Genomic DNA, 26,580 nt, shown 5'->3' on the forward strand with positions numbered 1-26,580 from the left:
GTCAGCACTTTACAGTGATGAATTTGACTCATAGGGGAGAATGCCAAAAATGTTTTCCCCAACACCACATGGACAAGAAACATTGTTGGCACTTCAAACAAGTAGATTCCTAGTTCAGCTCTGACAATGGAATTTCTATCACTCCTTTTATCAACATCTCATGAGATTATTGTAGGGAACAGCACAAAAAGAACTTTACAAGCGCATGTCAACCCTAAGGATTTCCTAAAAATGGGTTGTTGGGGCCACTCGACTGCAAACATGGAATTTAGATTAATATTGTGAATGTGGAAAATAAGTTAAGGTGCAGATTTTTGCATTTTTTTCTTTCTCAGAGGACAGCCATTTATAGATATAGTGTGGAGAGATGAAGACATAAATATTGCCTAGGGCTCAGTTTCTAACCTTTAAAGTTCCACCAGCTATCTTTTCTCATAGCCATGATTGGTTATTAGTTGAAGGATGTCATAATCCAAGGGTGTCAAACGGAAGGATGGAAATGAATCAAATGAAATCAAACGCGAGGGTTGGATTGATCGAAAGTTGACATTTTTGTAAATGGCCAAGATAGCCTTGTGAACCCGATTAAACCCACTGAAAAGCTAAAAATCATATTTCAATGTGATCTGATAAATAAAACAATATTCTCTCATGGCTCTGTCAGTAATCTTTAATTTTCAACAGGCCCAGGACAGATTTTCATGATGAAACGGAGGAAAGAACTTATGCCCAAACCCAAGCCAAATTTTGGCCCGGGTCGGGCCTAAGAGCTCAGTAATTACTGGCTGGGACAGGCTTCTCTCTCGCTGACTTTTAATGATTATTTTTTTTAAATCAGATTATAAAAAGTATACTGTAACACTGGGGGGTTTCAAGGCTGTGAGTAGTTTTGGCCACAAGAGACGTGAACCACAAAAAAATATTATCACCTTATCACAACATGTACGGTATTAAACTTCTGTAGTGTTAATTCAATAAATTCCTTCCTGTGTCTAGTATCCAACCGTCATTGTTGTTCTTTGTCTCTCTGCACCTCTCTCTATCTTAAAGTGCTGCGCTAGATTCTGAAGGACTTACTGCTACTTTGGTTTATGGCCCAATTTTCAACACATATCATTTGAGTCAACTCTTAATGAAATCCGTCAATGGTGGAAATTTGTCGGTGAAATTAACCTAAAAATATATTTTTTTAATACGGTCTTCATTTACTTGGATTTCATTACAAAAGACAGGCTTAATTTGTTATCATAAATCACCTATATTCCTCCTGAGTCCTCACAAATAGAAAATTAAATTTCGGGGTTGCCTTGGGCAAATAAAGTTAATTTGGTCGGGCCTGGGTTGGACTATACATTTCAGGCCTGCTCTTACCTCTGATGTAAAAATCCCCATCACATGTACTTTAAATATAGGAAGCCTGTATAGACCCTTATATTTGTTTGTGAACATTATGACATATCTTGTGGGCAGGGCTTAGCCTGCAGGCAAAAGAGTACTTGTGCTGGTCAGAAGACAGAGGAAAAGAAAGCTGTTGTAGCTTCCAGTTGTTGTCATAAAAAATGCTCGAGTTTGCAGTGCAAACTTCATATATGTTACAAGAAATAAAACGTTTATGATTGTAACCATCAAGTCCATGGTACCAAGCAAATTATCTCCTTTATTTTCTCAGCTTCACCCCAACTGTTAGCGTGTCACCTAAAGGTCAACGGTAGCTGTGTACACTCTGAGTGGGTCAGGCGCGCATTGTAAACTATTGATGGGCATAGGATCCAAATAACCTATAAGATACATTAATTATTCATGTATTTATTGTTTTATTGTTTTCTTGGTAGACTCATCTTTTGATGGCATTTAGGCTATAGGCTAACAGTTAGGTGAAGCTGAGAAAATATCAAGATACTTTGCAGATACTCGATAGCAACAATCACAAATAGATTCCTCTTGCGAAATATAAAGTGTGCATTGCAACTCCGAGCATTTTTGATGAGTGCCTCTGTCCAATCTTTTCACATAAATGCATTCAACCACACCTCTTTTCTTTGATCTGGAGTGTCCGCTGGGATACTGTAAACTTTCATTTAGGATTACGAAGTTTTTTTTTTTTTCTCGATTCTGGCACTAACATACAACATGATAACTAGCAGCTACGACAGCTTTCGTTTTCTCAGACTTCTAGCCAGCGAAAGTAGTTTCTTGCCTCCAGCTCAGCTATGACGTCACGCTATGAAAATATTCAGGCAGCATATATTGCCTATATTTAAAATTGGGCTAAAATTACTTCAAAGAAAAAAATATCAACAATTTTCTATCATTCACTATAGTACATCAAAGTGCAAAGAGAATTAATGTACAATGAAAACAAATACAACAATTCCTGGTGTATGATACAATAATGAATTAAGATCTTTCAGGGGCCAAAGAAAACCTTCTCAGGGCCTTGATTTTGACATATGTATCAGAATCCCTTCACACCAACTTTCAAAATGGTCGTCCTTAGGAAAGCGTATTGCTTATTAACGAATATTCTAGCAACTCAAAAATGTCATTATTTAGACTAATAATAATAATAATAATAATTTCCTTTGTATTGTCATTCTTTGTAACAATGTACACAGAACGAAATGTCGATACACCTGACCCGTTGTAGCGAGTCGATGCAGCCGCAGCCAGAGGGCGCCGCCAGTAGGGCTTCACATAACATAATTCTATCAATCTTTTTTGTTGATATACGTTTTAAGTGTGTTATTAGATTGCAGCGATGTACGGTCAAGTTAACAGGACACACCTCAGTAGCTTTAAATAATAGCATCAACTGTTCACTAAAATGTTGATTGTGTTAACAGTGTTAATAACAAAATACCTTAATATTGTATAATTGAAGCCTGAAATGTGACCAGTGGCTTGAAAAAATAAAATACAGTGGGACCTTGCTACTTCCCGGTTCCACGTTCGTGGGTTCAGAGCTTCGCGCGTCTAAGAAATATTAAAAAATAATAATAATAATTTAAAAAAAAAAAGAAGAATTTTTGAGGGGCAGTCGCTAAGTCGCTACTTCGTGGCTCCACGTTCAGAGCTTCACAGGTCTAAAAAATAATAATAATTTAAAAAACAAAAACAAACAAACAAACTATGTTTTTTTAAGCATTTTTGAAGGGGGGGTCGCTACTTCGCAGATTTTCACTTTTCGCGGGCGGTTTGGGTCCCCATTAACCTCGATAACCGAGGGATTACTGTACACCTTAAATGGGAACTTGCACTCCGGGTGAGGACTACATCTGTGCGGCAGAGACACTTACAAATGACTTGTTCATGGCACGTTTGATTTCATCCGAGCCATCAGAGTAGATCTGCTGGAAGAGCTGGTTGAGAGCCGCGTCGCCTTCCAACTTCTCATTTTTCTCCTCCTCTTTTATTTCAACCACCATCTTGTCCCACTTGCAGCTTTGCTTGGCCGATGTAGGATATTGATCTGTTTCCAAAAGAGCAAGAATCAGCCAATGTGTAAAGTTACAATTATGTACAATAATGATTGTTGTTAGAGCCGTTAGGGGCTTTTGGTTGGTAATTAAAGAAATTATTTTTGCTCCACCTAGTGTTTTCTTGTATTTAACAAAACTTACTAGCAAAATGTATGTGCCTAAGCCAGTGTTTTATAACCCAAAAACTGAAAAGAGCCATATTGGATTAAAAAAAAAAAAAAAACTAGAATGTTTTGGCGCCACAAAAAAAAATAAAAAAAATACATTTATATAAGCCTTTTAAAGAATGAAGCACATACTTATATAAGTATAATATATATATATATATACACACAGTTTATATCTATATTTATTGGAAAAAGTTAGAATTGTTTGTCTTAGGTTTGTCCTCCAACATAAATTATATTTTTCCATTTTCAAACATTTTTGACAACAGGCCAGGGATCAGCCAAAAAGCTGCATGCTGTCGACCCCCAGCCTAAGCTCCCTTAATGTAAGGCTAATGATCCACCCATCCATTATCTACACCGCTTATCCTCAGTAGGGTCGCAGGGGTGCTGGAGCCCATCCCAGCCATCTTCGGGCAGTGGGCAGGAGATACCCTGAACTGGTTGCAAGTCAGGGCAAACAGAGACAGACAACTCACTCGCTCGTTCACATCTAGGGACAATTTGGACCAGCTAATTAACTTGACATGCATGGCTTTGGAATGTGGGAGGAAACCGGAGAGCCCGGAGGCAATCCACGCAAGCGCGGGGAGAACATGCAAACTCCGCAAATGAGGCTGTTAGCTGGATTTGAACCCGTGAACTCAGAACAGTGCCGCGGACGCGCTAACCACTCAGCCTCCGTCCTGCTGAAGGCTAATAATGTTAAATGCCAAAGAAAAGTCATGATAATTAAAAACACAGCAACAAAGTGCATTTATTTTAAATTTTGTAATTTTAAAAGAAAAGTATAATGAACGTGTTACACAGAGAGCTTAATAATTTCATAGTTGATGCTGATTGAAATAATCAACAACATAAGACATTGACAGTCAGATGTGTCATGCCCTTCTGACACAGTGATATAAAAAAGTAAGTTGATGCTAAAATTAACTTTAACAATATCCACGCCCTTATAAATTCTTACATTTATCCCAACCCGCACTTTTTGGCATTCAAATTAAGACGAATCAAATCATTGGATTTCTAACATTTCCCTGCAAGCCTGCAAAAACAGATGAATGGGGAGGGTGACACATGTAATCCAGATGCAGATTTGCATAAATAAGGCACCAAATAAGCAGTTGACATATTGGGGCCAAGTGTGGACCCAAAGCGTTGTCAACTCTTAATATGGGATGTCAAGGCTTGTGTTCAAACGTCACAGTTGTAAACACGACAGGAGCGCAATGGAGAGTCCGATTGCAAGCTTCAACTTTTCCATTTGAACACATGCTCGCATAAGCGATTAATCCTTTTGGCAATTGAATGTGGGATCAAAAACTAGTCTTATTAGTCTGTCACAAGTCTACTTTTTGTTGTCACACTAATGAAAAGATTGCAGCAGAGCCGGACTGCCCACTTCTATTTTAGTTCGCAAAATGATTTCTGCAAGCGGAGAGGGAGCGAAAGCAAGAGAGTAAAAAGTGAAGAGGCGGACTCAGCAGGAAAGGACGAGGGGGAGGAATGTCGGCGAAGGTGGCAGAAATGCAAAAACTAAAGACTGACTTGGATTGAAGTGTTTGATGTTGGATTCCTGTCCCTCTCCCTCCAGCTTCTCCCATCTGACAGCATCTGTCTTCTTCATCTTAATCTCCACCTGACAGGGAAGGAGACAAGGGAGATAACAATGTGTAACAAAATGTTTTTCTATGTTGCGTGGGGACAAAAATACCATTTCTATTAGAGTGTCGTCTCCAAGAAACACGACATCTGATCATTATTGAGGCAAGCCGAAGTGTCTGCCGTTAGAAGGCATAGACTGGAGCTCGGTGTAAGTGTTCGTCTGAGTGAGAGCGAGAGATGGAGAATGAGCGAGAACGGCACATCGGGGATATGCGGGGGCACAGCTCAATCTCCTACCACACTGACAGACATACTGCACTAACGAGATGCCTGTCAGCCAGAGGGCTATTGTGAGAGATAGAATGAGCAGTGTGTGTGTGGATATATTATAGAGCATCTGATCCAAATCATTACACCACAAAAACATGAGGGGGAAAACAATGCAAGCGCTGGCCTGGACATGCCTTTAATGCTGAGCAGCCCTGACAGGGCACATGCCAGCCAGACACACAAGCTATAGTCCATTGTAGACCCCTTGGACACGCCGCCATCACCGCCACCACCAGTTAATGACTTGTGTGTCTAATAAGTGTGCATGTGCAATGCAGCGTTGGTTATTTCGATGCAATTAGGGAACATATATGCTCTGCTGGGCAATGTGTTGCCTCATTTATGAGGATAGCAGGATTGAAGAGGAAACCGGAGGTGGACAAGTACTGAAGAGGCGGCCGAGTGGCAAAAAGTTCAGACCCAAGAAGGGGAGATGGGTAGAACTATCTGACTAATTACTTTACAAGTAATCCCAATTCCTTCAAAATGCAAAATGTGAAAAAATAGTCTTGGCATAAAATCTATTTATATTTCATGTAAATTCCAATTATGTTTCAAGATAATGCATTTGGAGAACAGCACGTCTTTTGTTTGTCATCCTGAGCTGTGACATCATCAGAACACAAGCACCCGAGCAAGCCAGTCGCCATATTATTTCATATGTACAGTAAATCAGTTGAAGAGGGTACAAGTGTTTTAAGCAAAGTTTTGGTAGTTTTGGTGGAGAATGCCTGGGCGATTTGTCGCAAATGGATGCAGTAATGGTACAACAAAGGGCGAGCAGCCAAAAAGGAGCTAACTGGCCAAAAAAATAAATAAATGTGTGGAGAGCCTCCACCGGAGGGCTAAGCAGGACCGATAAACAAAAAGCAGCTGCAGCCTCAACCGAAAAAAGCGAGGCTAGCCACCCAAAAAAACACGTGGAGAGCAGCCAGGCTAACCAGTAACGAAAAGTGGTAACGCTTACAACGACAAACGTGAAGCCAGGAATCAACAAACCAAGGGACACAGCAAAACCGGTGCTATCCCCAGGCTGGCCGATGAAATGACATGCAGTGTGCAGCCTGGCTTACCGGGAACCAACAACAAAAATTGGCAACAGCTAGGACAATAAACATTGTATGTATGAACATTAGTGCTGTCAAAAGTCAGAAGTGGGGTGCGTCATTTGAGGTTTCCTCATAATCTGTTTTTTCTATTGAGTGTGTTAACAATGCCCAACTCAGTTCTAGCAGACCATTTTTTCCACCGCACATATGTGCTTAAGTCTTACTTTTAGCAAAGCTATTCGGGGCAGAAGACGTTAGGTATGAGGAATATGAGGACAGATGTGGGTGTAGAGCAACTACATGCTCGTCCCCATGTTTTTTTCCTTCTTCTATTATCTAATGTCAAATGAAAATGGTGAAAGAAAATACCTATTTCAAGTTCAGTTCACACCCCAACCACAACCCAGAAAAAGACGAAAAAATGACTTTGTCTCAAAAATGCACGTCCGACATGAGGAGTTTGACAGCTTCTGCGATGATAATACAAGCCAAGAGATGGCGCCAGCGAGTAAAAATATTCCAAATTCTGTACAACTCCTTTAAAGATTTGATCAAGATAAAAAGTTGTGAATTTTAGCTCTAAAGTAAAAACCGCTCTAAAGCTTTAATTTTGACAGTACTAAATAACATACACTATGTTCATAACCTTCTAAAAGCAGGTTCTATTGAAAGCTTGTTTTCTAATTTCTTCTTCCACTTTTACTGATTATCCCACTCAAGCACTTCAATAGCATGTAAGGTTATTTTGATTTTATAATACATGGAAGGTGTCAAGAAGAAAAAGTAATGCTCAAAATGGTTAACTTTTGACTTGCTGGGGGTTTGCCCTGACTTAGTAGTTTTACATGATCTCAAATTATAGTTCTTTTTTTTCTCTCTCATGGTACCTTCAACTGTAATGTCTAATTTGACAAACAATATCATTTAAACATCTAATCATAATTGGGGTTGAGAAATGTCTTAGAAACAATGAATTTCTTCTTTTTAAGAATGTTGCCAATTTCTAAAAAGGACATGATCAGAGTATGTCAAACTGCAAAACATAAATCTGGAAAAAGACCAGCCAGAGTTTTAAATATTTCGGTAGTGATAAATGTAGTGAAGTAGGTGTGTGTGTGTTTGTGTGCGTGCTCCTGGGCCATACAACATTAATCTGCTGCCACATCTGCGCTTCCTGTGTCTTAGAGACATGGCAGGCCAGGCGCTGTGTGCGTTTCCGTGTGTGTGACAGGCAAAGCGACAGCCGCTAAAGGGATGTGACAGTAGAAACACATGGAGGGCCACTACCGTGAGGACCTAAGGGGCCACACAAGACCAACCATAGATGCGTGCACACATGCGCTATTTACAGAGGGACAGCGGGGTCTCTTGTAACTTGTCAATCGCCCCCTCCTGAGGCTCAAAAATGAATGCACGAATAAATTGTGTACAATATTCAAATTGTTAAATAATTGCGTGTACATACAGGTATGCGTGCTGGTCTGTATATGCACGCATCAACCATCTCTCCTTATAAACCCCACGGTGCATAGTCGGCTTCCCATTGTAGGGGTAACCCCCCTGAGGTCGGAATGTCGGTCATGATCGTGGACAGGAAGACGTTCTGCTGACAATAACGTGCAACTAATGACAAGTACATGTAATAGGGAAGATGCTGAACGATTATGGTTTTGCCCGTTTTCAATACCGATTGCACGACTGTACAGTATGTGAACGTGTTCTCTTTTGTAGGATGAAGATGAGTCGAACCAGCCAGGAAATGCATAATTAGGAAACAAAAAAACATAAGTCACACCTGGAGTAGAAATCGTATTTTGGGGGGAAATTTATTTGATAAAATCCAAAACATACATGTCATCTAAAAACGCAATTTCAAATAATAAAATAGAGAACAACAGGCCGAATACGTGTACGATGTACTAACTTTACACGTACATGCATATCCAAGACAGCCTTGACTACGTCAGTAATGTTGTAACATCGTAAGAGTTATTCAGATAATTGTAGCGAAAAGAACATGCTTACTGAATTATCAGCTTCAACCCAAATCACTAAATCCAATGAAATATCATCTCAACTCAAACTTGGGACCACAATCCGCTTTTTCCACTTCAAATAACGTAGTGAACACAGTGATAACACGGTACGTTGTTATGATAGAAATGCATATCAAACTCGTGGCCATTTGCGCTCATCAGTATCAAAAAGTACCTCTCAGCTTTAAAAAACGTTAGACTCCTGTATTCATTTTTTTTAGTTACCCATCATACGGTAAAAAGCACAAAAAGCACTAAAAGGAAGGTGTTAAATTCAAAGCATGTTTTAGCAGTCAGCAAATAGTAGCAAACATCGTAAGCAAATATTTGGTGTAGCCATGCTGCTCTTCGATGAAAAAACAACAGCAGGGAAGGGGTTACCGAACTACATAGGGCAACACTGCGGGGAAGCCCAAGAGGACAAAACGAATGCCATGGCAGAAGCAGAAGGTATTTGGGGAGAAAAGTATTTACAATTGTCCAATTATACATGGTAAGATAAGTTAATAAAAAGATATATCACGGACACTTTGCTCCCAGAGCGAAGAACCCTTTATAAAAAAGGCATTGCATGGCTGTACACCAGTGTGACCAAATTTGTTTTTTATCTGTTCATTTTTAAGTCTAAAATTACCTTAAACTCACAAATGGCTTCAGAGGTTTGAAAAAAAAAAAAGTTCCAGTAAAATGAAAAAAAAAAAAGGCTTGTAATAGGTTGTGCAGCTCGCTCGCATTGTAATTCCAGAGTGTGCATATAGCCATATTAAAATGTCCATTTGGAATTGTATTCCCAATGAGGGCTGTGTGTGCGCATACCTAAGTGCCATGTATGCCAGAGGAGCCCAGTGGACCAAGCAAATAGTCACAACTTTGAGGGAAAGCCTTAGTTTGAACACTGCCGCATTACCCTGTAGACAGTCCATAAATGTGTGCTTGTATCATTGTAGAAACAGAGGCTAAGAAATGTGGTGTGTGCGCTCATTTGTGACAAAAGCTCTGCCAAAGACGAGCAGAAGGAAATGTCAAAGAAAGCATGAAAGAAGTTGTAATAAAACATGTGTAGATGTGAAAGAACCTCCCAAAAATCACTTAAGATTTGCAGTCTTTCAGACTCGGCCATTATATAAGTTGCAGATATGTAAACTTCTGGCATGTTAAGTACAGAGTTGTAATGGAAAAGCAATGGTTCTATTTCTGTGCAGCTTAGCCTCCACAGGAATCGGAGACAATGTGCATCCAATTACGGAGAAGACTTGAACAATTCAGTGCTGCTTTCAGATTTTTCCCTCTGACCTCAACATGAGAAATACTTTCTTCAAACATGAACTTTCCTTCATTCTGACTGACCACTTAAGTGGAGACATTTTTTTCTAGCTTGACCCCGCATTGGCGAAGGTTTCATGAACCATTGTTAACCCTGAAAATTGCGCCAAGAAAATGGGACAAAAGAAATTTTAGTCTTTATGCTGAGGGTGAAACCTGAAAGCAGGCAAACCTTTGAATCCACACACAGTCATTAGCACACATCAAACTGTAATACCCAGTAATTAGTTTATAGTTTTAAAATGGTACCCCTTGCGCTCATTAGGCCTTTAATCACTTTAAAAGCGCCAAGGAACTCAAAATGAGTGCTGCCTGTATGATTGCATGAACAGGACAGAGGATTTGGGGTTATTCAAGTGAATCTTCGACCTCATTGTGTACGGCCAGAGAAGATTTTCTCTGGCCTTTTTCATGAGAGAACTTTAACGGCATTAGGCTTAAGGCGTCTCAGTCTGTGTAGTTTTTCTTTAACAAGTAACATTTTTAGAGATGCTTTGATCAATCATATAATAATCAGCCTCAAGCCTACTGCAAATGAACAAATATGACAGTAATTGCTCAGAGCCATACATGACTGCGAGGCATGAGGAAGCTGTGAATGCATTTAGATTCTTCCAGTCAAAACTCGTGTAAAGCAGTAACATCTATTCCCCATTAATTAGGGCTGCGCGATCACACCGAAAATTAAATCTCTAATTAGGTAATTGGATTTGTTGCATTCTACCTATCCAAGACAAAAAAATGAAAACACTTTTGATTTACTCTGAGCCTATTTTACATGAAGAGGCTCCCCTGGAAATAATAATTACATGGAAGATACAGTAATAGTGCAGCAAGCATCTCTCCTGTTACTAATTAGAGGTGCAGTTATACGTTGTTAATGTAATTGACAAACTGGCACTGGGCTCTGTTCTCTGTCCTGAATGCAAATCCCCAATTATAAGCAACAGACATGTAAATATCCCTTATTATCCAGATACATGAAGGAAACAAATGCAGATCACACTAGTCTGTGGCGTTGTCATGCATCTGTGTGCATGTGCATACACTTATATTTCTAATGGAAATGTTTCTTTACACATTGAGATTTTTTCAGGGTTCGTACACTTTTCATAGCCAAATACAAGCCATTTTTTCCTTTTCTCCTGGACCATTCATGGACGATATAATACATTATTATATTGTTAATAATAATTCTTGATTAACGCAGAGGGCAATGACGCTTCACATGACAAAGCCATGCCAACTATTACAAACTGCCATTAATCACAAGGGAAGAATTTAATGACCAAGCAAAACCACCAGAGAGAAATGTTTGTGTTGTTTTTAAACAGACTTGTTTTGTCCTTATTTAATTCGTGGTCTATCGAGTCAGATTACCGAAAAATTTTGCAACAATTTCAATCATAACCCGACACTTCACCCAAAAATTACAACTTTTCAAACCTTGAGAACACAACATTGTAATGTAAGCATGTTCAAGGATTTCGAGCACCTGTTTGAACTTTACAAGTTTTTTTACTTGTTGTGGAAAGATAACTGGTCTCTCATCTTCCGCCATAAATCTTCAGACCTTGTTTTAAAAGTCGTTCTAAATACACAGTCTAAGCAGATATATCTTACCTTAGTGGTGAGGACCCTGAAGGTACTCTGTTGTGGGACGATAGGATGTAGAAGGTTGAGTTTGAGTTTGTAGCCTTCCCCTGATGCCAGCCTAATTGAGGCTGAGAGCTACAGAAAAAACATGCATGTTAAGTAGGTATACAGTATGTATTTTCTTGCAAACATCTTAACCATAAATGTGCATTACATACAAAAATATGTGGAATTACAGGAGAATAACCAACACTGTTTATACATTCTGGTAAATTCTTGTAAGCATCAACAATATAGAATATCCACACACTCTGAAGAGCTAACATCAGATTCCATTAGCACTGCAGCCAGATTTCTGCTGCTGTCCCCTTTAGCCGCGAAGTGATTAAAGACGATGGAGGGTCAGACAGGTCCTAACAGCCTGTCAGTCATCAGGAGTGGATGGATGGCTTCTTAGCTTACAGCCAGACAACATTGGCACTAGTTCAAATCCCCACACTTATCATGAGCCAAAAATTGCCCTTGTGTAGAAAATTACTAGAAACTCGCTACAAGTGTGTATTCTAGGTTACAAAGCTGAAAACACAATGGCCCTGATTCAATCAAGCTAATCCAAGAAGCAAGTCATCTGGGACAAAAGCTTAGACAGTTATCCGGTAGCTTTCGGCAATTCTTAAAACAATCAGCTTGAATATTCAATGTGTTCACAATTCTTGTGCTGTCTGTAGGTATATGGCTGCAGCAAACCCTTACAACAGGGAAAAGAAATGGAGTTCATGCCTTTCATCTTTAATTTCATTTGTATATAGTGACCTAATAAAACCGCAAACGTATCTGCCTTCACCCCACAGAGAGAGCTCGGGTGTGAAATACAGATATGTGACTGTGTGATTTAGAACAAGCATTACTTGAGGGTAAACTCCACTTTTTATTCTTGTATTATGTGAAGAAAAAAAGAAAGTTGTTCCCTAGGGTGCCTTGCAGTCAGGGGAGAGGCAGACTTTTCTCCCTAGGGGCTGGGACGCATTGGGGATGTTCACAGATCAGTCGCACCTCCTTGAGACAATTAGGAGGTTGGCGAATGTGGAGAGGCTAAATTGTTCTCAGATCTGTACTTTGGGGGCAACGTTAACAAGGCGCCACTTGCAGCATAGTTGGCCAATGGGGAACTGTGGATGTGGGCAAATGGATAGTCAAGTTCCAGTCACGGACAGAGGAGAGGCAAACTTTCTGCCAGTTAAGTTTCAATTTTACAAGCAGATAATCTGAAACGGATGAGATACGCTAATTAAATCAGAGGAGTGAATATATTCAGTACCTCGTTCTCCAAGAAGTTGACGCTCACATTGTCGTTGGGTACATTCCGTACCATGACTGAGACGATGACTTGAGATTCTGTTTGGTACCAGTCATGTCTACAAGTGACAAAAAAGGTTTTGACAACATCGCACAAAATTAACCCCTTAACATCCCTTTAAAATTTGCCTAAAATCCCAATCCAAGATGTACCCACACTAAATTGAATGCTGTTCTTAAAATGTTTGGAGACTATGGACGGTTTTGGTCTCTTAAGAAGGTAACACACTGAAGATTCATCCCAAACTAAAATAATCACTAACATTGAGTAACGTCTGAGTTTGAACACACAGAAATAGATTTTTATTCTTGCCTGGATTTTCAAAAGCCTGCAAATGGGTGAAGCATGGGCATATAGGATGGAAAACAGGCAAGACAATCGCTTGAAGCCCTACCTGGTAGTACCTTGTCAAATTTGATCACAATCTGAAAGACTAAATAAATATTGTGTTTTACACATTTTTCCAATGGTAGGTTCTAGGCGTTTCCAAAAGAGGCCATTTGGAGACGACATGTTTACAGTAGAGGTCGACCGATTAACTGCATTATTTGGGAATATGACGGACATTGGTATCGGCCTATTTAATCATTTCAAGGGCAGATTAGTTAGGCAGCAGAGCTCTCTTTTGGCCTCTTCCACTCACACCCTCCCCTGATCTCAACTCGCTACTCACCCCGAACCCTGAAATTGGATAAGTGAACGGGGCGGAGCCACTGAAGCAAAAGCTTTTCCGACACTGCAGAGAGCCAGCTCTAACTCCCCGACATGCCGATGTGAATCAAGCCGCTGAAAATATTGACATTTTAAAAAGTTCGTGGTAGAAACATTTGTGTGACTAAGAGATAGTGTAAGAAGAGTAGTTAACTTGTTATTAGAAGCACGTTAAGTGGAGACATATATTAGCTCGTATCATAACATGAGTTTGTCAATCAAGCATGTGTGTTTGTGATTGAGAGAGCATAAAAAGCATGCTAGAGTAGAAGCAATTAGCTCTCTTACTATAACATTAGTTAGACTGGCTCTAAAACAGGAGTGCTCATTCTTTTTAATTCTCGAGCTCTGTTGAAATTTCCATTGCTTTTTGCACTTTTTGTTTTAAACTAGTTCAAGTCAAGTGGGTTGTATTGACATTTATATTTATGGTAAAAACAGGGAGCTATTCAAGTTTTTATGTACCTTGATACGAGTTGCTACTAGGCACAATTTTATTTCCTGCACAGTTAGTTTTAGATTAGAGGGAAAGATTAGTCATTTTAATTGTGTTGAAATAGTAATTTATTTACTGTAAAACGTTTCAGGGACCCATTCAAGTTTTTTAGGCACCTTAATACGAGTTGCTGCTAGGCCTCATCTTATTTCCTGTAGTGTTAGTTTTTGGTTTAAGTGAAAGATTTGTCATGTTATTTGTTTTGAAATTCTTATTCTTAAAAATTTCAGAGAGCTATTAAAGTTTTATTTGAATTCAGTTGTTTCCTTTTGCATTTTAGAAAATCTTTAGCGCTTTTACAGCAAATGAATATCTGCTTCAAATATTGGTTATTTGCTTACTCTTAACACTAATATTGGGTCTTCGTATCATCTCTGAAAACATTTGCAACTTTGTATTTTACTTTGGCCAATTTAAAGACGTTAAAGAGTTGTAAATGATTGACCAACAAAGATCGACTTTGCTTAATAAATGGTGCGTGAAAATGAATCGTGAGTGGTATTACTCACGTTTATTGCTCTTTTCAGATTTCATTGGCCAACCAATGTGTCGATCAACATTTGAATCATGCACTATTGGCTAAAGATTTTTAAGGCAAAAATAGGTCATTTCGTTTTTTTTCCCTAATACAGGCCCTCTAAAGATGTCAAGGGCTAAGGACCGTGAAAAAAAGCTTGCATTTGGCAGAAAATGTCAATCAATAAAGTCAGATGCCAACGGCCATATTGGAAATCATCTGACGAGAAGGTTTATTTCTAAAGTACAATCATGGAGGGAAACAGTTATCACGAATAGAATCGTGAAACTATGCAGGATTGCTTTAAGGCGCACTTTTAAAATAAAATCTGTCGGCACTATTGTGTTTTGGAGTAAGTATTTTACACTGTTGGATTCACCGGAAGGTCTCCGATACGAGTATTTGCGCGGAATCCTATAATCAGATGACTACAAGAGCATAATATTGGTGAGCTGTGCCGGTTTTATAATTTTTGGCTATCCCGTTTCAGACTAATTGTCATGTTTTTGTGATGAGTACATTTTGAAATAAATCCCAAGAGTTTAAGCTTTTCCATTAATATGTTGCATGAAGTATTTCAGTGACTGGTGACATCGTGAAGACAACTTTTCAACTGTCTCACGGCCGGGCGTCGGAAAGTTCGGGGATTAATCCTTCCACACTTTAAAAAAATTAAAAATTAAAAAATCTTGAAACACAGGTAAAATATCTCATCACAGCAGTCTGAATCTGATTTGCATTAGACAAAATCAAAAAGGCTTTCTGTATTAAAAAATTGAAAATAACAGCTTTGACATAAATGAAATACATGTTTTACTAATTTTTTAGTAATATAGATTATTTTACACCTGGGAGTCAGGTACCACATGGTAGAAAAACAACTCTCTCAGTGTGTGGACTATTAAATTAATGGTATAAAAAGTATGCCGTAGCTATAGGGCTGGGATTTTTTGGAGGCTCATGATTAAGTTACTATTATGATTTAGGGGTGTAAGATTTGATATATATTGTATATATTTTAAAATCAAACAAACGAAAAAAGTGTATTCTTACGTTTTGGCAGTCAGGAACAATCCTTCTGAAAACGCATTTATATATTATGGCACTGAATAAGTTTTCAAGCTCCTGTCAGTTTGCCCACAAGCTGATCATTTGAATCACTTGAGTTGAAAAACACAAACCTACAAAAACATGCGGCCACAGGAGGACCAGGTTGCCCACCTCTGCCCTAAAGGATTAGGTAAATCCACAAAGGAAAACATCTTTACGCAAAAATAATGCCCACATTTTGCTATGCAAGAGACACCACCATGGAAATGTACAAATAACTTTCTGGTAAATGTTTTTAGTCACATGAAGTTTAAAATCAATCTCCAGGGCACCTTGACCTCAATTTGAGCCATAAGTACACATGGCTGAAAACAGGATCATTAACCCTTTGAGTGCCATTGAAGTTAAATAGCTGTCAGGTAGAGGCAAGATCCTGCCAGACCCGAACTGGCCCGCGGGGTATACAAGCCCGAACCCGCTCGATTAATTTGAGTTGAAGGACCGAGCTCGAAGTAAACCCAAAAGCTTTTCTTGTGCGTACTTCGATGACGAAATCTGGGTTTCGGCGCAGAAGTGCGCAGCTTTGTGTTTATTTCGGGCAGAGACCCTCAAATCCAGTTTGCACTTCAGAGTGCAGCGCAAAAATAAACAGTTCGGCGCCGAAGTGCAGCCTGGCCCGTCTTGTCATTTTAAGCTCGAACCCAGGCCCTATACTTTACCCCTACCGTCAGGGGCACACTAACATTGTGTGGCATTGACATTTTATGATTGCTATGAAAAACACGCAACAATGTCTTGTTATCACTGCTGTGAAAATCAAGCCATTCAGTTACTATACTGAATAACTTACTAATAAGCCCCCTATTTGGATGTGAGAAGGTCAACTTGACGTAGAGGAAATGCGATGTAAAGAAGATATCAGTGAGTTGAAAGCTATTAGATAAAATCTACAAAATACAAGGCTATCAAGCTAGTCAAGTCATATTTATTTGTATAGCCCTTAACCACAAAGAGTCTCAAAGGGCTTCACAAAACACGGATTATTGCAAACCACAGACTATTATGACACCATCCCCTAATCTAAAACCTACATGAGGGCAAATAATACACAGATATTGTCAACATAAAATATAGGTTATTCATATGCTATAGAATAGAAGTGTGTTTTAAGCTTAGATTTCAACATTTCCACTGGGGTTGTGGATCGAATCTCAGGGGGAAGAGCATTCCACAGCACCGGGGCCCGAGTGGAGAACACTCTCGAACCTACGGATCTCTTCTTGGCTCTTGGGATCACTAGTAGACCAGAAGTTTCAGAGCAAAGGCTCCGGACCGGAACATAAAATATATAACGAAATCAAACTTTTCCGAGGTAATTCATTCATGGAATTACAAAAGTGAGAACCACTGGCAGTGACTCAAAGAGTGATGCAAATCAGTGGCTGCTGCACACACTTGATGAAGTCACGGACATTTGAAGTCACAGTTCTGCTACTGAAAATCAAACCTGCTTGGACATCTGTATTGATAAATACCGATTAAATCCCAGAAAAATTGGTGTCCAAGAGAACTTGTTGTACAGCCCTTATTTGACATTGGATGATGAGTAGTACTCCCAAATTGAGTTCATGATCCGATTGCGATTGCTTGCATACAGACAGCATTTTCACATTGCCAGATCCTCTAGAAATTGATTAAGAAAGGTATGACTTCGCTGAAACCAAATACCAAATTTCCATGCAAATTCCTCAAAAACTGAATCAGAAGAAGTTTTTTCCCTGCCAAAAAAATGAAAGTCGAATCTTTTATTTAGTAGAGTATGTTTGTATAGACGTCACTAGCGATCGACCGATTTTAGTTTTTAAGGGCCAATAACAATTATTAGTATTGAGATGAGGCCGATAACAGATATTTAATTTGGTTGAAAAGCTTAAAAATTGGAGCAAGACATTTTTAATTATTCATAATGAAACAATATGTTATAAATTAAGATTAAATTATAAATTAAGGTACAACTTTATAACCATCTAAAACCCTATACATTAAATACATTTGAATTTTAACACAACTAACATGACTCTTCTTTCACTTAAACTTAAAACTAACAGTGAAGGAAAAAAAATAAGGCTTAGCCGCAACTCGTATAAAAGGTACATAAATAGCTCCCGGATTTTTTTCTTTAAAATAAATCAACAAAAACAACTTGCATGATTTAAAACAAAAAGTGCAAAAAAAATGGAAATGTCAATGAAGCTTGCAAACTAAAAAAAAAATGTGGGCACTCATTTTTTAGAACCAGTCAGAACAACAAAGAAAGAGCTGTGTCGCTTTCGAGAGCTAAAAAAAAAAAAAAAAACCCGACCATATGAATAAAATTTTGACACCGATATCAGTAATATCGGCGCCGATAATCGGCCCACCTGATAATCGGTCAACCTCTAGACCTGACACAATATTCTGTACTCTGTAGGCCTTAAAAGATGTGTCAAAATCCTTGAATTGGCTGGATTTAATATATTATTGCAATTGAAATATTGAAATATTGCAAAACGCACACACACACGCCCCGGGCAAAATTCTAGAGCTTTTGAAGTTTCTCTCTGCTGTTGTGATTAGTCTCCTTAAATATGATAAATATTCGTTCACACGTTGCATCAAAAACTATAAAAACAATTGGTACACTTACTTCAAACGTGGCATTTCTTGCATTTGCTGTATCATGTAGCCCCAAATCCAAAAATAAACATGGGAAAAAGGAAAAATAATATCAGACAAATAGAATTAACAAACTTCTAGAAAAAAATAATAAAAAATGGACTATGTTGACATGCAGGCTATAATCCTATTGGAAATAGATGTTAGACTTCTGGGGCATTCTGTATGAATAGTTACATGCCTAAATAAAAAATTGATAACCCCGCATAAATAGCTTCAGCGACAGACTGCTGCCACAGTCTTGTTCCATGGACAGACTGAGGAGATCATTTCTTCCTCATGCCATGACGCTCTTTAACTCCACCCGGGGGAGTAAAGGGCCATATTAAACCACACCCCCACATTGAATATTACCGTATTTTTATTACAGTGTGTATTTTATGGAGCATTATCTAAATACTCTATATCAACACGATACATTGGGTATTTATGTATTATAATTATTTTACTTTATTATCGTATTATTTTCAACACAAGGATACTGCTGGAAGTGTGAATTTCCCTACGGGGATGAATAAAGTATCTATCTATCTATCTATCGATCTATCTATCTAAATGTGTTTGGGCATAATCAGATTGAAAAGAGGCGATGCACGAGCGTAATTTAAGTATTTTTGATTATTTTTCTGTATTTGACTTTTGACATTACAAAAGGGGGAGTTCTTCCACGCTCTAAAAGTGAGCTCCATTGCAGCATAGTGTGTTTACAAGATTTGCTTGTAAGTGGCAATTCATAAGTATAGGCTTACACTAGACATGGATGGATACAACTGTGACATCCACTAAAACTGGGTGGCACCTATGGTATTTTCACATTAGGGGCAGAAAATACAACTGAAATATCCCAAAGAAATTCACGAATACACGTTTAGACGTTTTTTGTCCGCTAGAGTTTGTGTCCCACAGTGCTTCGGGTCATGAAAATATCCCGTGTTGAGGAAAACAGTGTATTTGCACAATACTCAGCAAGCCCAAGCAATTGGAAAACAAAAAGACTAACCCCATAATTGCAATCGGGAAAATGGCAGTTGAGTAAGACCTTTATCTGTTTATTGTGAGTGTTTACAGGCTTTATATAATGGGAATATTGGCAATAATCAGTTTCATATTGGATTAATGCCTGCATGTAAAGGTAGTCTGCGACTTTGCATACCTGTCAACTTATATGTTTTTAATGTATTTTACTGATTTGGATTGTTTGAATAATATTCTATTTAATTAAGCATTATTTTCTTTGACCATTGTTTACAAAATGGTACATGCGTGTGGGCCTTTGGTTAGTCTTCTTTACATGATTACTGGTGCTGAATTTGTACATTGGACAGAAATAGCAGCTAAAAATAGAGACAATAAGAAAAATCTAAATTTTGTCGTCGAAATGACAATTAAGTGTGACAAGCATTTTGCAGTCCTGGTAAGAATATGAAAAATAATGGAACCAAAACAAGGATCCTTAACAAGCCTGTTCGCAGCAATGGGTCAAGTGAGAGTTTTGAACTGCTCTACGGTAAGTATTTTTTTTTTTTTACACCTATTCAAAAAGAAGTCCACCTAAAATACTATTTTTCTAACAGAGAAATCAGCTTTTTTTAACCAGAACTGTGCATCTACTCACACAGAATTGATCGGTGTGTCTGACTGCTTTGTTTATTCCATAAAATTCTTAACGATTTTATGGGGAAATGCTATTTTTAGCTTAACCTGTACGATTTCGAGTCACTGAAATTTGTCAAGTGCAACATTGTAAGGCTGGTGTACACAAAACAAACATGTTATCGGTGCAGAACAGGGGTCTCCAACGTGGTGTCCCTACAAGCTGAGGTGCTAGCAGACCTGATCTGAAAATAGCTCGCCAGTGCTGGTCAGTATGATTTTCTATTAAAACAATTTTTAAGTGGTTGACTAAGTCTTACTTCCAAGAATTTAACTGATAATAACGTTGTAACCACTTAGTAACAAACTAATAAGTTGTTATACAAATACATATGCCATTTGCGCTAAAAAGAAAAAGGATCTCTCATCTTAAAAAAGGTTAGAGAGCCCTGATGCAGAGGATAACAACTCTCCCTGGTGGTAATGAAGAGAAAAACTCACCGCGTCAACGCTGCCGTTGTGAGTCTTATCTGCGGGACGAAAATTATAAGTTTTTAACTATTTAAGACAGTCAATTCCATGGTGTTTTTTGGAAAAGTGCTGACAGATACATGCAACACAAACAAAACACCAGTTTGTTGACTGGATGCCACCCTTGAGCGTACAAGCAGCCTGATCCCAATTCAACCAATCATACATTATTCACTAGTATCAAAATAGGGTCAACACGGATAGAGGAGATGAAGAAAAGCATGTTATGTTGTCTCAATCATGTCTTAGGTGAGGATGGAGATGAGTCTTTTGTCTTTGTGGGTTTATGAATGGGATCACTAATTGGGACTACAACAATAATAAATCAGAACCAGCTGGAAGACGCATGATCGACAAAAATCTTTGCACCGATGGTCCTGGCAACATAATAATAGTCTTTAACTGAACAGCAAACTTCTGTTTTAGCCGACATGCTTCCCAACTCTTAAACGCCCACCAAAAATTCATTGTTATTGATAAACAAAACTTGTACAGTTTAATGTTTGGCATCATCTTAACAGTACCATTTTAGTCATAAGCAATTCAGGAATGATTGAACAAAAGTTTGGCTTTAAAGGGACACTGTGTAATGTTTCACCACTAAATGTCACTGTATTGTGTTGTGCAACTGAAAATGAGTGCTACAATGCACAAAAAAGGTTCAAAACTACGTATCCCCAAAGTGACCAAACCGCACCATTTTCTTATTTTGCCAAGCCTTTCAGTTTTTGGATGTACCTGTAGCAGTAAGATGGCAGACAATCATGTCACCTTCCTCTAGGCAATGCTCATATTATGTAGAACAAATGCAAATTTCTCAAGTTTCTTTAAAAAAACACATTTAATGAGAGTTAATGTATTTTTGCTTTTTATTCATATCATTAACAGTGACAAAAAAGCAGCCAGACGCCCAAAATTCTGTCGATTTTTGCTCTGAAGTATGGTTGCTCTGGCGCCGTCTAGAAATATAGGTCTACATTTTTGTAGGGAATCATGTATTTAGCAGATCTACAAATACATGAGTAATTTACATATGCAAATTTTAATCTTGCATGTGCATTTTTATCAGAAAACCAATTATTTCTAGTTCTTGAGTAAATCATGAATATATTTGTGGATCTGAACAAAATGTATCAATATTATTGAGACAAATCTCACCCCATATCAGTGTTGGGTAAAATGAGGCTAATCTGTGGCTTACATTTTCAATTGGAGGGAGTTCTCTACCACTGGGAAATGCTACCAACTTTTTTCATAGCCCATAATATGAAAAATTGATAAAAATGAATAAGGTTAAACTATGTTAATCAAAATATAAATCAAATCAATTTCGGACATTACAATTCGGGGATTTCCCCAGTGCCTTTTAAGCCTGGTAGGTCACCAGACTAACAATGAATAAACCAAGCCCCCTTTTTTCGTCCGAAAATATAGACCTAATATAATAGTAAGAGGAATTCACAGCCTGTCCCATCCCTGACCACCAGGCTCAGAAAGTTTTCTGGGAAAAGCCCTAATATGGATACCAATCCCAAAAATAAATATAAACCAACCACATACGGCCAAGATATTTGATTTTGTTGAACGTGTGGTCCAAAACTAATAATGGTTTGTAAAGAACTAAAAGGAGTTACTGGATACATTTGCAGAAATAGGAGGTTGCATTATCTGAAATTTTAAACTCATCAAATCAAAGTCAATTTGGTAAATACTCACCACCCAACATTTCCTCACATCGAAGGATCCAAACCTCAAATGATTTTTCAGAAGCTGTAAGAAATACAAAATTGGGATAATTATTAAGTAAGAATTTTACACGAGAAAAAAAAAAAAAATCCTTTACATGCGAATGAGGACAAAAGTGCTCAGCAAACTAATCTGGGGGAAATTTAGATTCTGGACTAGTTTTTGATTCAAGTATCCGTATTGGAGTTCCCATTTGCTCATGCACTTGACACTTGCAGATTTATATGAGTGTAAAGTGCATCATAAACTAAATAAATTCTAATTATGAACATTGTTATTATTAGTATGACAGAGACCCCTCACTACTTAGCGCTTCGGTTATCGCTGGGTACACTCCTCCTCAGATTTTTAATTAATTCGTCTTTATTGTCTTTGAGATCAATGTCATTGTGTATCTAATAAACAGCATACAGCGCAATAGGGAAGGTGCTCTGTGCTGGGTGGGTGTGAAGGTCTGTGTGTGCGACTGTGATAGGCTGTTGTTTGCAGTCTGTCAAAACAGCCAAGGCATGTGCAGTCAACGACGATGAATCTAAAAAAACTAAGAAGCACAGCGCCCACTAGCTTTTAGAAGGCACGTTACATTGAAAATGAATTCATCAATTAAATCCGACGATGGGAAGTCAGAAGAACGCAGAAAGGGTGCTGCGTGGATTGTTATGGCGTCTGAGAATAAACTGAGGCAGTGGTGGACGGCAAGCAATAGCCTGGCTGCAGGTCTGGTCTACTGCTACGCCATAACCCGATTCATTCATTCAATATCCACTTAGCTTTTTACGTGACTTAAGTCAATTAGGAACCCGAATGACATACAGACGGTGTCCTACTTACAAACGAGATAGTTTCCAGGACCATCGTTTGTAAGTTGAATTCGTTCATAAGTTGCTTCAGTGCTATATTTTGTATGGAATGTATGTTTAAGGTTTATATAAGTAAGTTTAGGGCTTGTATAAGTAACCTGTATTGTTTTGTACAAAAAAGTAAACATTTCATGTAATAACATGATATATGAAGATAAATAGAGTTAAGTTTAACTTACTTTTGAAAGATAAGCTTCAAGAGGTCTTCCCCCGTGGTAAAAAGTGGCCGAAAAAAGCGTTCCGACCATTTCCCAACCGCATCGAGCTTTCTTATTCCACTTACATTTTAAAAGAAACTGCTCGCCTCTTCTTTATACTTTACACCAACCATATTAAATGGGTGCACGAGACATTAAACAATAAAAACGTCAAAGTTCTTAGCGCTAGAGATACAGTACACGTAATATGTTTATACACGAACTAGGAAGTAGAAGCCCGGATTGCGTCTTCAGAGTGGATGCTGGGTGACCTCTCACAGCGCCACCACATGACAGAAAGAAGCACTACAGTAATGTCCTGTACTCGGAAAATCTAACTTACAGCAATGTCCGGATATTTTTCGACGTCCCGAAAAAAATGTTCGTATCTACCGATTACGTAAGTCGAATGGTCATAAGTAGGGGAGCGTCTGTATATATTTGTCCAATTAATCAGTTTGTGGTGAATTGCCTAATAACCCCAAATTGCACACATTGTATGTATTGAAAAACTGCTGAGAACTCGTTGAGTAAAAACTAAGCAAATGCTAAAAACATTGCCAACCATCCAGTTTCTGTCCTTGGGTGAAAGCTGCGTGGGCGGATTCATAGTGGTTCAGATGGTACTCAGCTATTCTGTAGGTAGAAAAACATTAGTCACAAAAAAAAGCAAATTGTTCACTCATTTTTAACATCCCAAATGTTCATTAGTGCAAAGATTTTAAGTAATTTTGCAAACTAAAGCGTGAGTGACTGAAAGAAAGAGCAATGAGAGATCACCAATTACTTTTTTTTAGTAGCCTATTTGGGCACTTTGTACTTACAATGAATGTAATTTGTCAATAATTTCCACAAAAATGTTAACTTTTGTTACAGCGTCACTCCCCCAGCTAAACCCTTAATACACACCCTGTTCGCATGAAGGCCAGGGGAATGGCTGGATTCAGCTGCTGCACTCTCTTGGCATCATTAACAGCACCTGTAAGTAACAACTTTTTAAAATGAATTGGCTTTTCTGAAAACAAATAATCTGAAATTGTTAAATGAGTTAGCACATTTTCTACAGTTCAGTATCTTCTTAGAGACCCAAAATGATTAAATAATTGTTTAAAGAGAAACTAAGTCCTACTATTCTGCAATTAGTTTCAAAAACTTGAGTAACAGGCTGGAAACACAAACTTACAGCTGTAATTTTTTAGAAGAATGTAAGCATAGGCCCGTTGACAGAGCAACTCTGTGTTGTCAGAGTCTAGTTGCAAAGCCTCAGTCAGTCCCTTCAAAAAGAAAACATTCAGTGGTTAGCACATTTGCCTAACACGTGAAAGGTCCCCAGTTCGAGACAGAGAGGAAAAATATGTTGGCCTGAAGAGGGATGGCCGCCACCAGGACACCCCGCAGGAAATGGTGCCCCTACGGCTTTAGTGGTTAAGGGATACAAATAAGCCACCATGCATGCATGCATATCAATGTAGTTGGGTGAAATTTAAGTATTGCAATTTGAAAGGACAGTGTGTATTTTGTGACCACTAGCGGTCGCTGTTTTGTGCTACAGAAAATGAATGTTAAAATGCACAAGGATGAATGAAAAGTACGGTAACTCAAAGAGACCAAAACCGACATTTTAGTTCAATTTTTTGGGGAAGCCTTTTTGTTTTTTTTGGGGAAGCCATATCAGCCAGATGGCAAACAATTATGATGGCTCCATTAAGGGAAGGCTTCTGTTATGTAAATCAATGTTCATTCCTTGACCTATTCTCATCTCATTATCTGCACCGCTTATCCTCAGCAAGGTCGCGGGGGTGCTGCAGCCCATCCCAGCAATCATCGGGCAGTGGGCAGGGGACACCCTGAACTGGTTGCCAGCCAATCGCAGGGCACACAGGGACAGACAACTCGCTCACTCATTCACACCTAGGGACAATTTGGACCGGCCAATCCACCACCTGAAATGGGAATGTGGGAGAAAACCAGAGTGCCCGGAGGAAACCCAAGCAAGCACGGGGAGAACATACAAACTCTGCACAGTAAGTCTGGTAGCTGGATTTGAACCCATACAGGAGGTTCCCAAGACCTTAGAACTGTGCCGCACACGTGCTAACCACTGCGCCGCCGTGCTCCCCACATTATTATTCTAAAAAATGTTTATATGATAGTTCATGTATTAATGCATATTACTTAAATATTGGATTTATTTAGTGAATTATTTTTGCAACTAGGAGGTGCTAAATAATACACCCTGTCCCTTTAAAAGGGAAAGTATTTTTGAGCATGATTTTAAATGAATAAAAAAAATGGAGAGAAATGTTTGCTAAATAATCACTGTGTTGCTTGGAGGTGGGCTTATCCAGTGTTTGCTTAATTTAACAACCTTCTATAAGCCCGTTACAATAACAAACTTTGCTCAGCGGTTATAGTTCTGCATATTATTTACAATTATCAGTAGTATTGACACATTTTTAAATCCCGAAAACATAAGGATAATATATTACATATCAATGCAAGGAAACCATTTAAAAATAAAATACCTTTGTGTATTAGGAAAAATGATTTAAAAATAACAAAAACATAAGGAAATAACCAAGTTTAAAAAAGGATAACACTTCAGTTTAATCAAAATTGTTTTCAAAAGGTACTGTCCAGAATTTGGACATGTTTAGTCACTGCCACCATCTCTTGACCTGAATCATCATTGAAGCCTCTGTCAAGCTCCTTACGTTCTGTGTGCAAGTACGAGACGCCCACGAATAAACTCTTTTTTTCATCTTTTTGGGAGTTGGGTTTGTGTTTGAACTGTATTTGATACAGGCCTTTTCTTACTTTCACCATTTCATGCTACACTAAAATGCGTGGACAAGTATGAAATACCCCCAAATTGTCCACTAAGGGGTGCTAAATAATACAACTGTCCTTAAACTTTCATCTTACGATGGGGGCGTCAAACAATCACTCCACGGGATGCAATTGGCCTTGAGGGCGCATGTTTGAGAATATTTGAGACTGTTCACCCCCCGGGGTCTCAAAATTCTATGGGAAACACTGCTCACTATGATTTAGGACTCAAAAATAAATAAATAAATAATTTTAAAAAATCCACACAGAAAAATGTTTTTTTCTTTTAAACCGAAAAATTGTATTGAAATAGCAATACTAATCTGGGAAAAACGGCGCGATTGGGTTTTTTCCCCAAAACCGTGGAGCCCTATTAACAATGCTGCAAGTCTT

At 38.4% G+C, this 26,580-nt stretch overlaps 1 protein-coding gene across 3 annotated transcripts in view; it reads right to left on the minus strand.

The window, feature by feature from the left end:
- sugt1 (SGT1 homolog, MIS12 kinetochore complex assembly cochaperone) overlaps window positions 1–26,580 on the minus strand; it is a 32,359-nt gene that overhangs the window by 2,099 nt on the left and 3,680 nt on the right. For 2 of the 3 annotated variants that reach the window (XM_088334477.1, XM_088334495.1), the window contains 10 exons: window positions 24,542–24,632; window positions 24,268–24,337; window positions 23,924–23,994; window positions 22,272–22,325; window positions 20,526–20,554; window positions 18,403–18,428; window positions 12,904–13,000; window positions 11,613–11,720; window positions 5,195–5,285; window positions 3,297–3,475 (listed from right to left, as the gene is read on the minus strand). In XM_088334477.1, the coding sequence (XP_088190603.1) occupies window positions 3,297–3,475; window positions 5,195–5,285; window positions 11,613–11,720; window positions 12,904–13,000; window positions 18,403–18,428; window positions 20,526–20,554; window positions 22,272–22,325; window positions 23,924–23,994; window positions 24,268–24,337; window positions 24,542–24,632 (816 nt within the window). The remainder of the gene's footprint in view (window positions 1–3,296; window positions 3,476–5,194; window positions 5,286–11,612; window positions 11,721–12,903; window positions 13,001–18,402; window positions 18,429–20,525; window positions 20,555–22,271; window positions 22,326–23,923; window positions 23,995–24,267; window positions 24,338–24,541; window positions 24,633–26,580) is intronic. The other variant, XM_088334486.1, reaches the window with a different exon arrangement.

Source organism: Urocampus carinirostris, chromosome 1 (assembly GCF_059441175.1).
Source record: "Urocampus carinirostris isolate Australia breed hairy pipefish chromosome 1, RoL_Ucar_1.0, whole genome shotgun sequence".
Lineage (NCBI taxonomy): Eukaryota > Metazoa > Chordata > Actinopteri > Syngnathiformes > Syngnathidae > Urocampus > Urocampus carinirostris.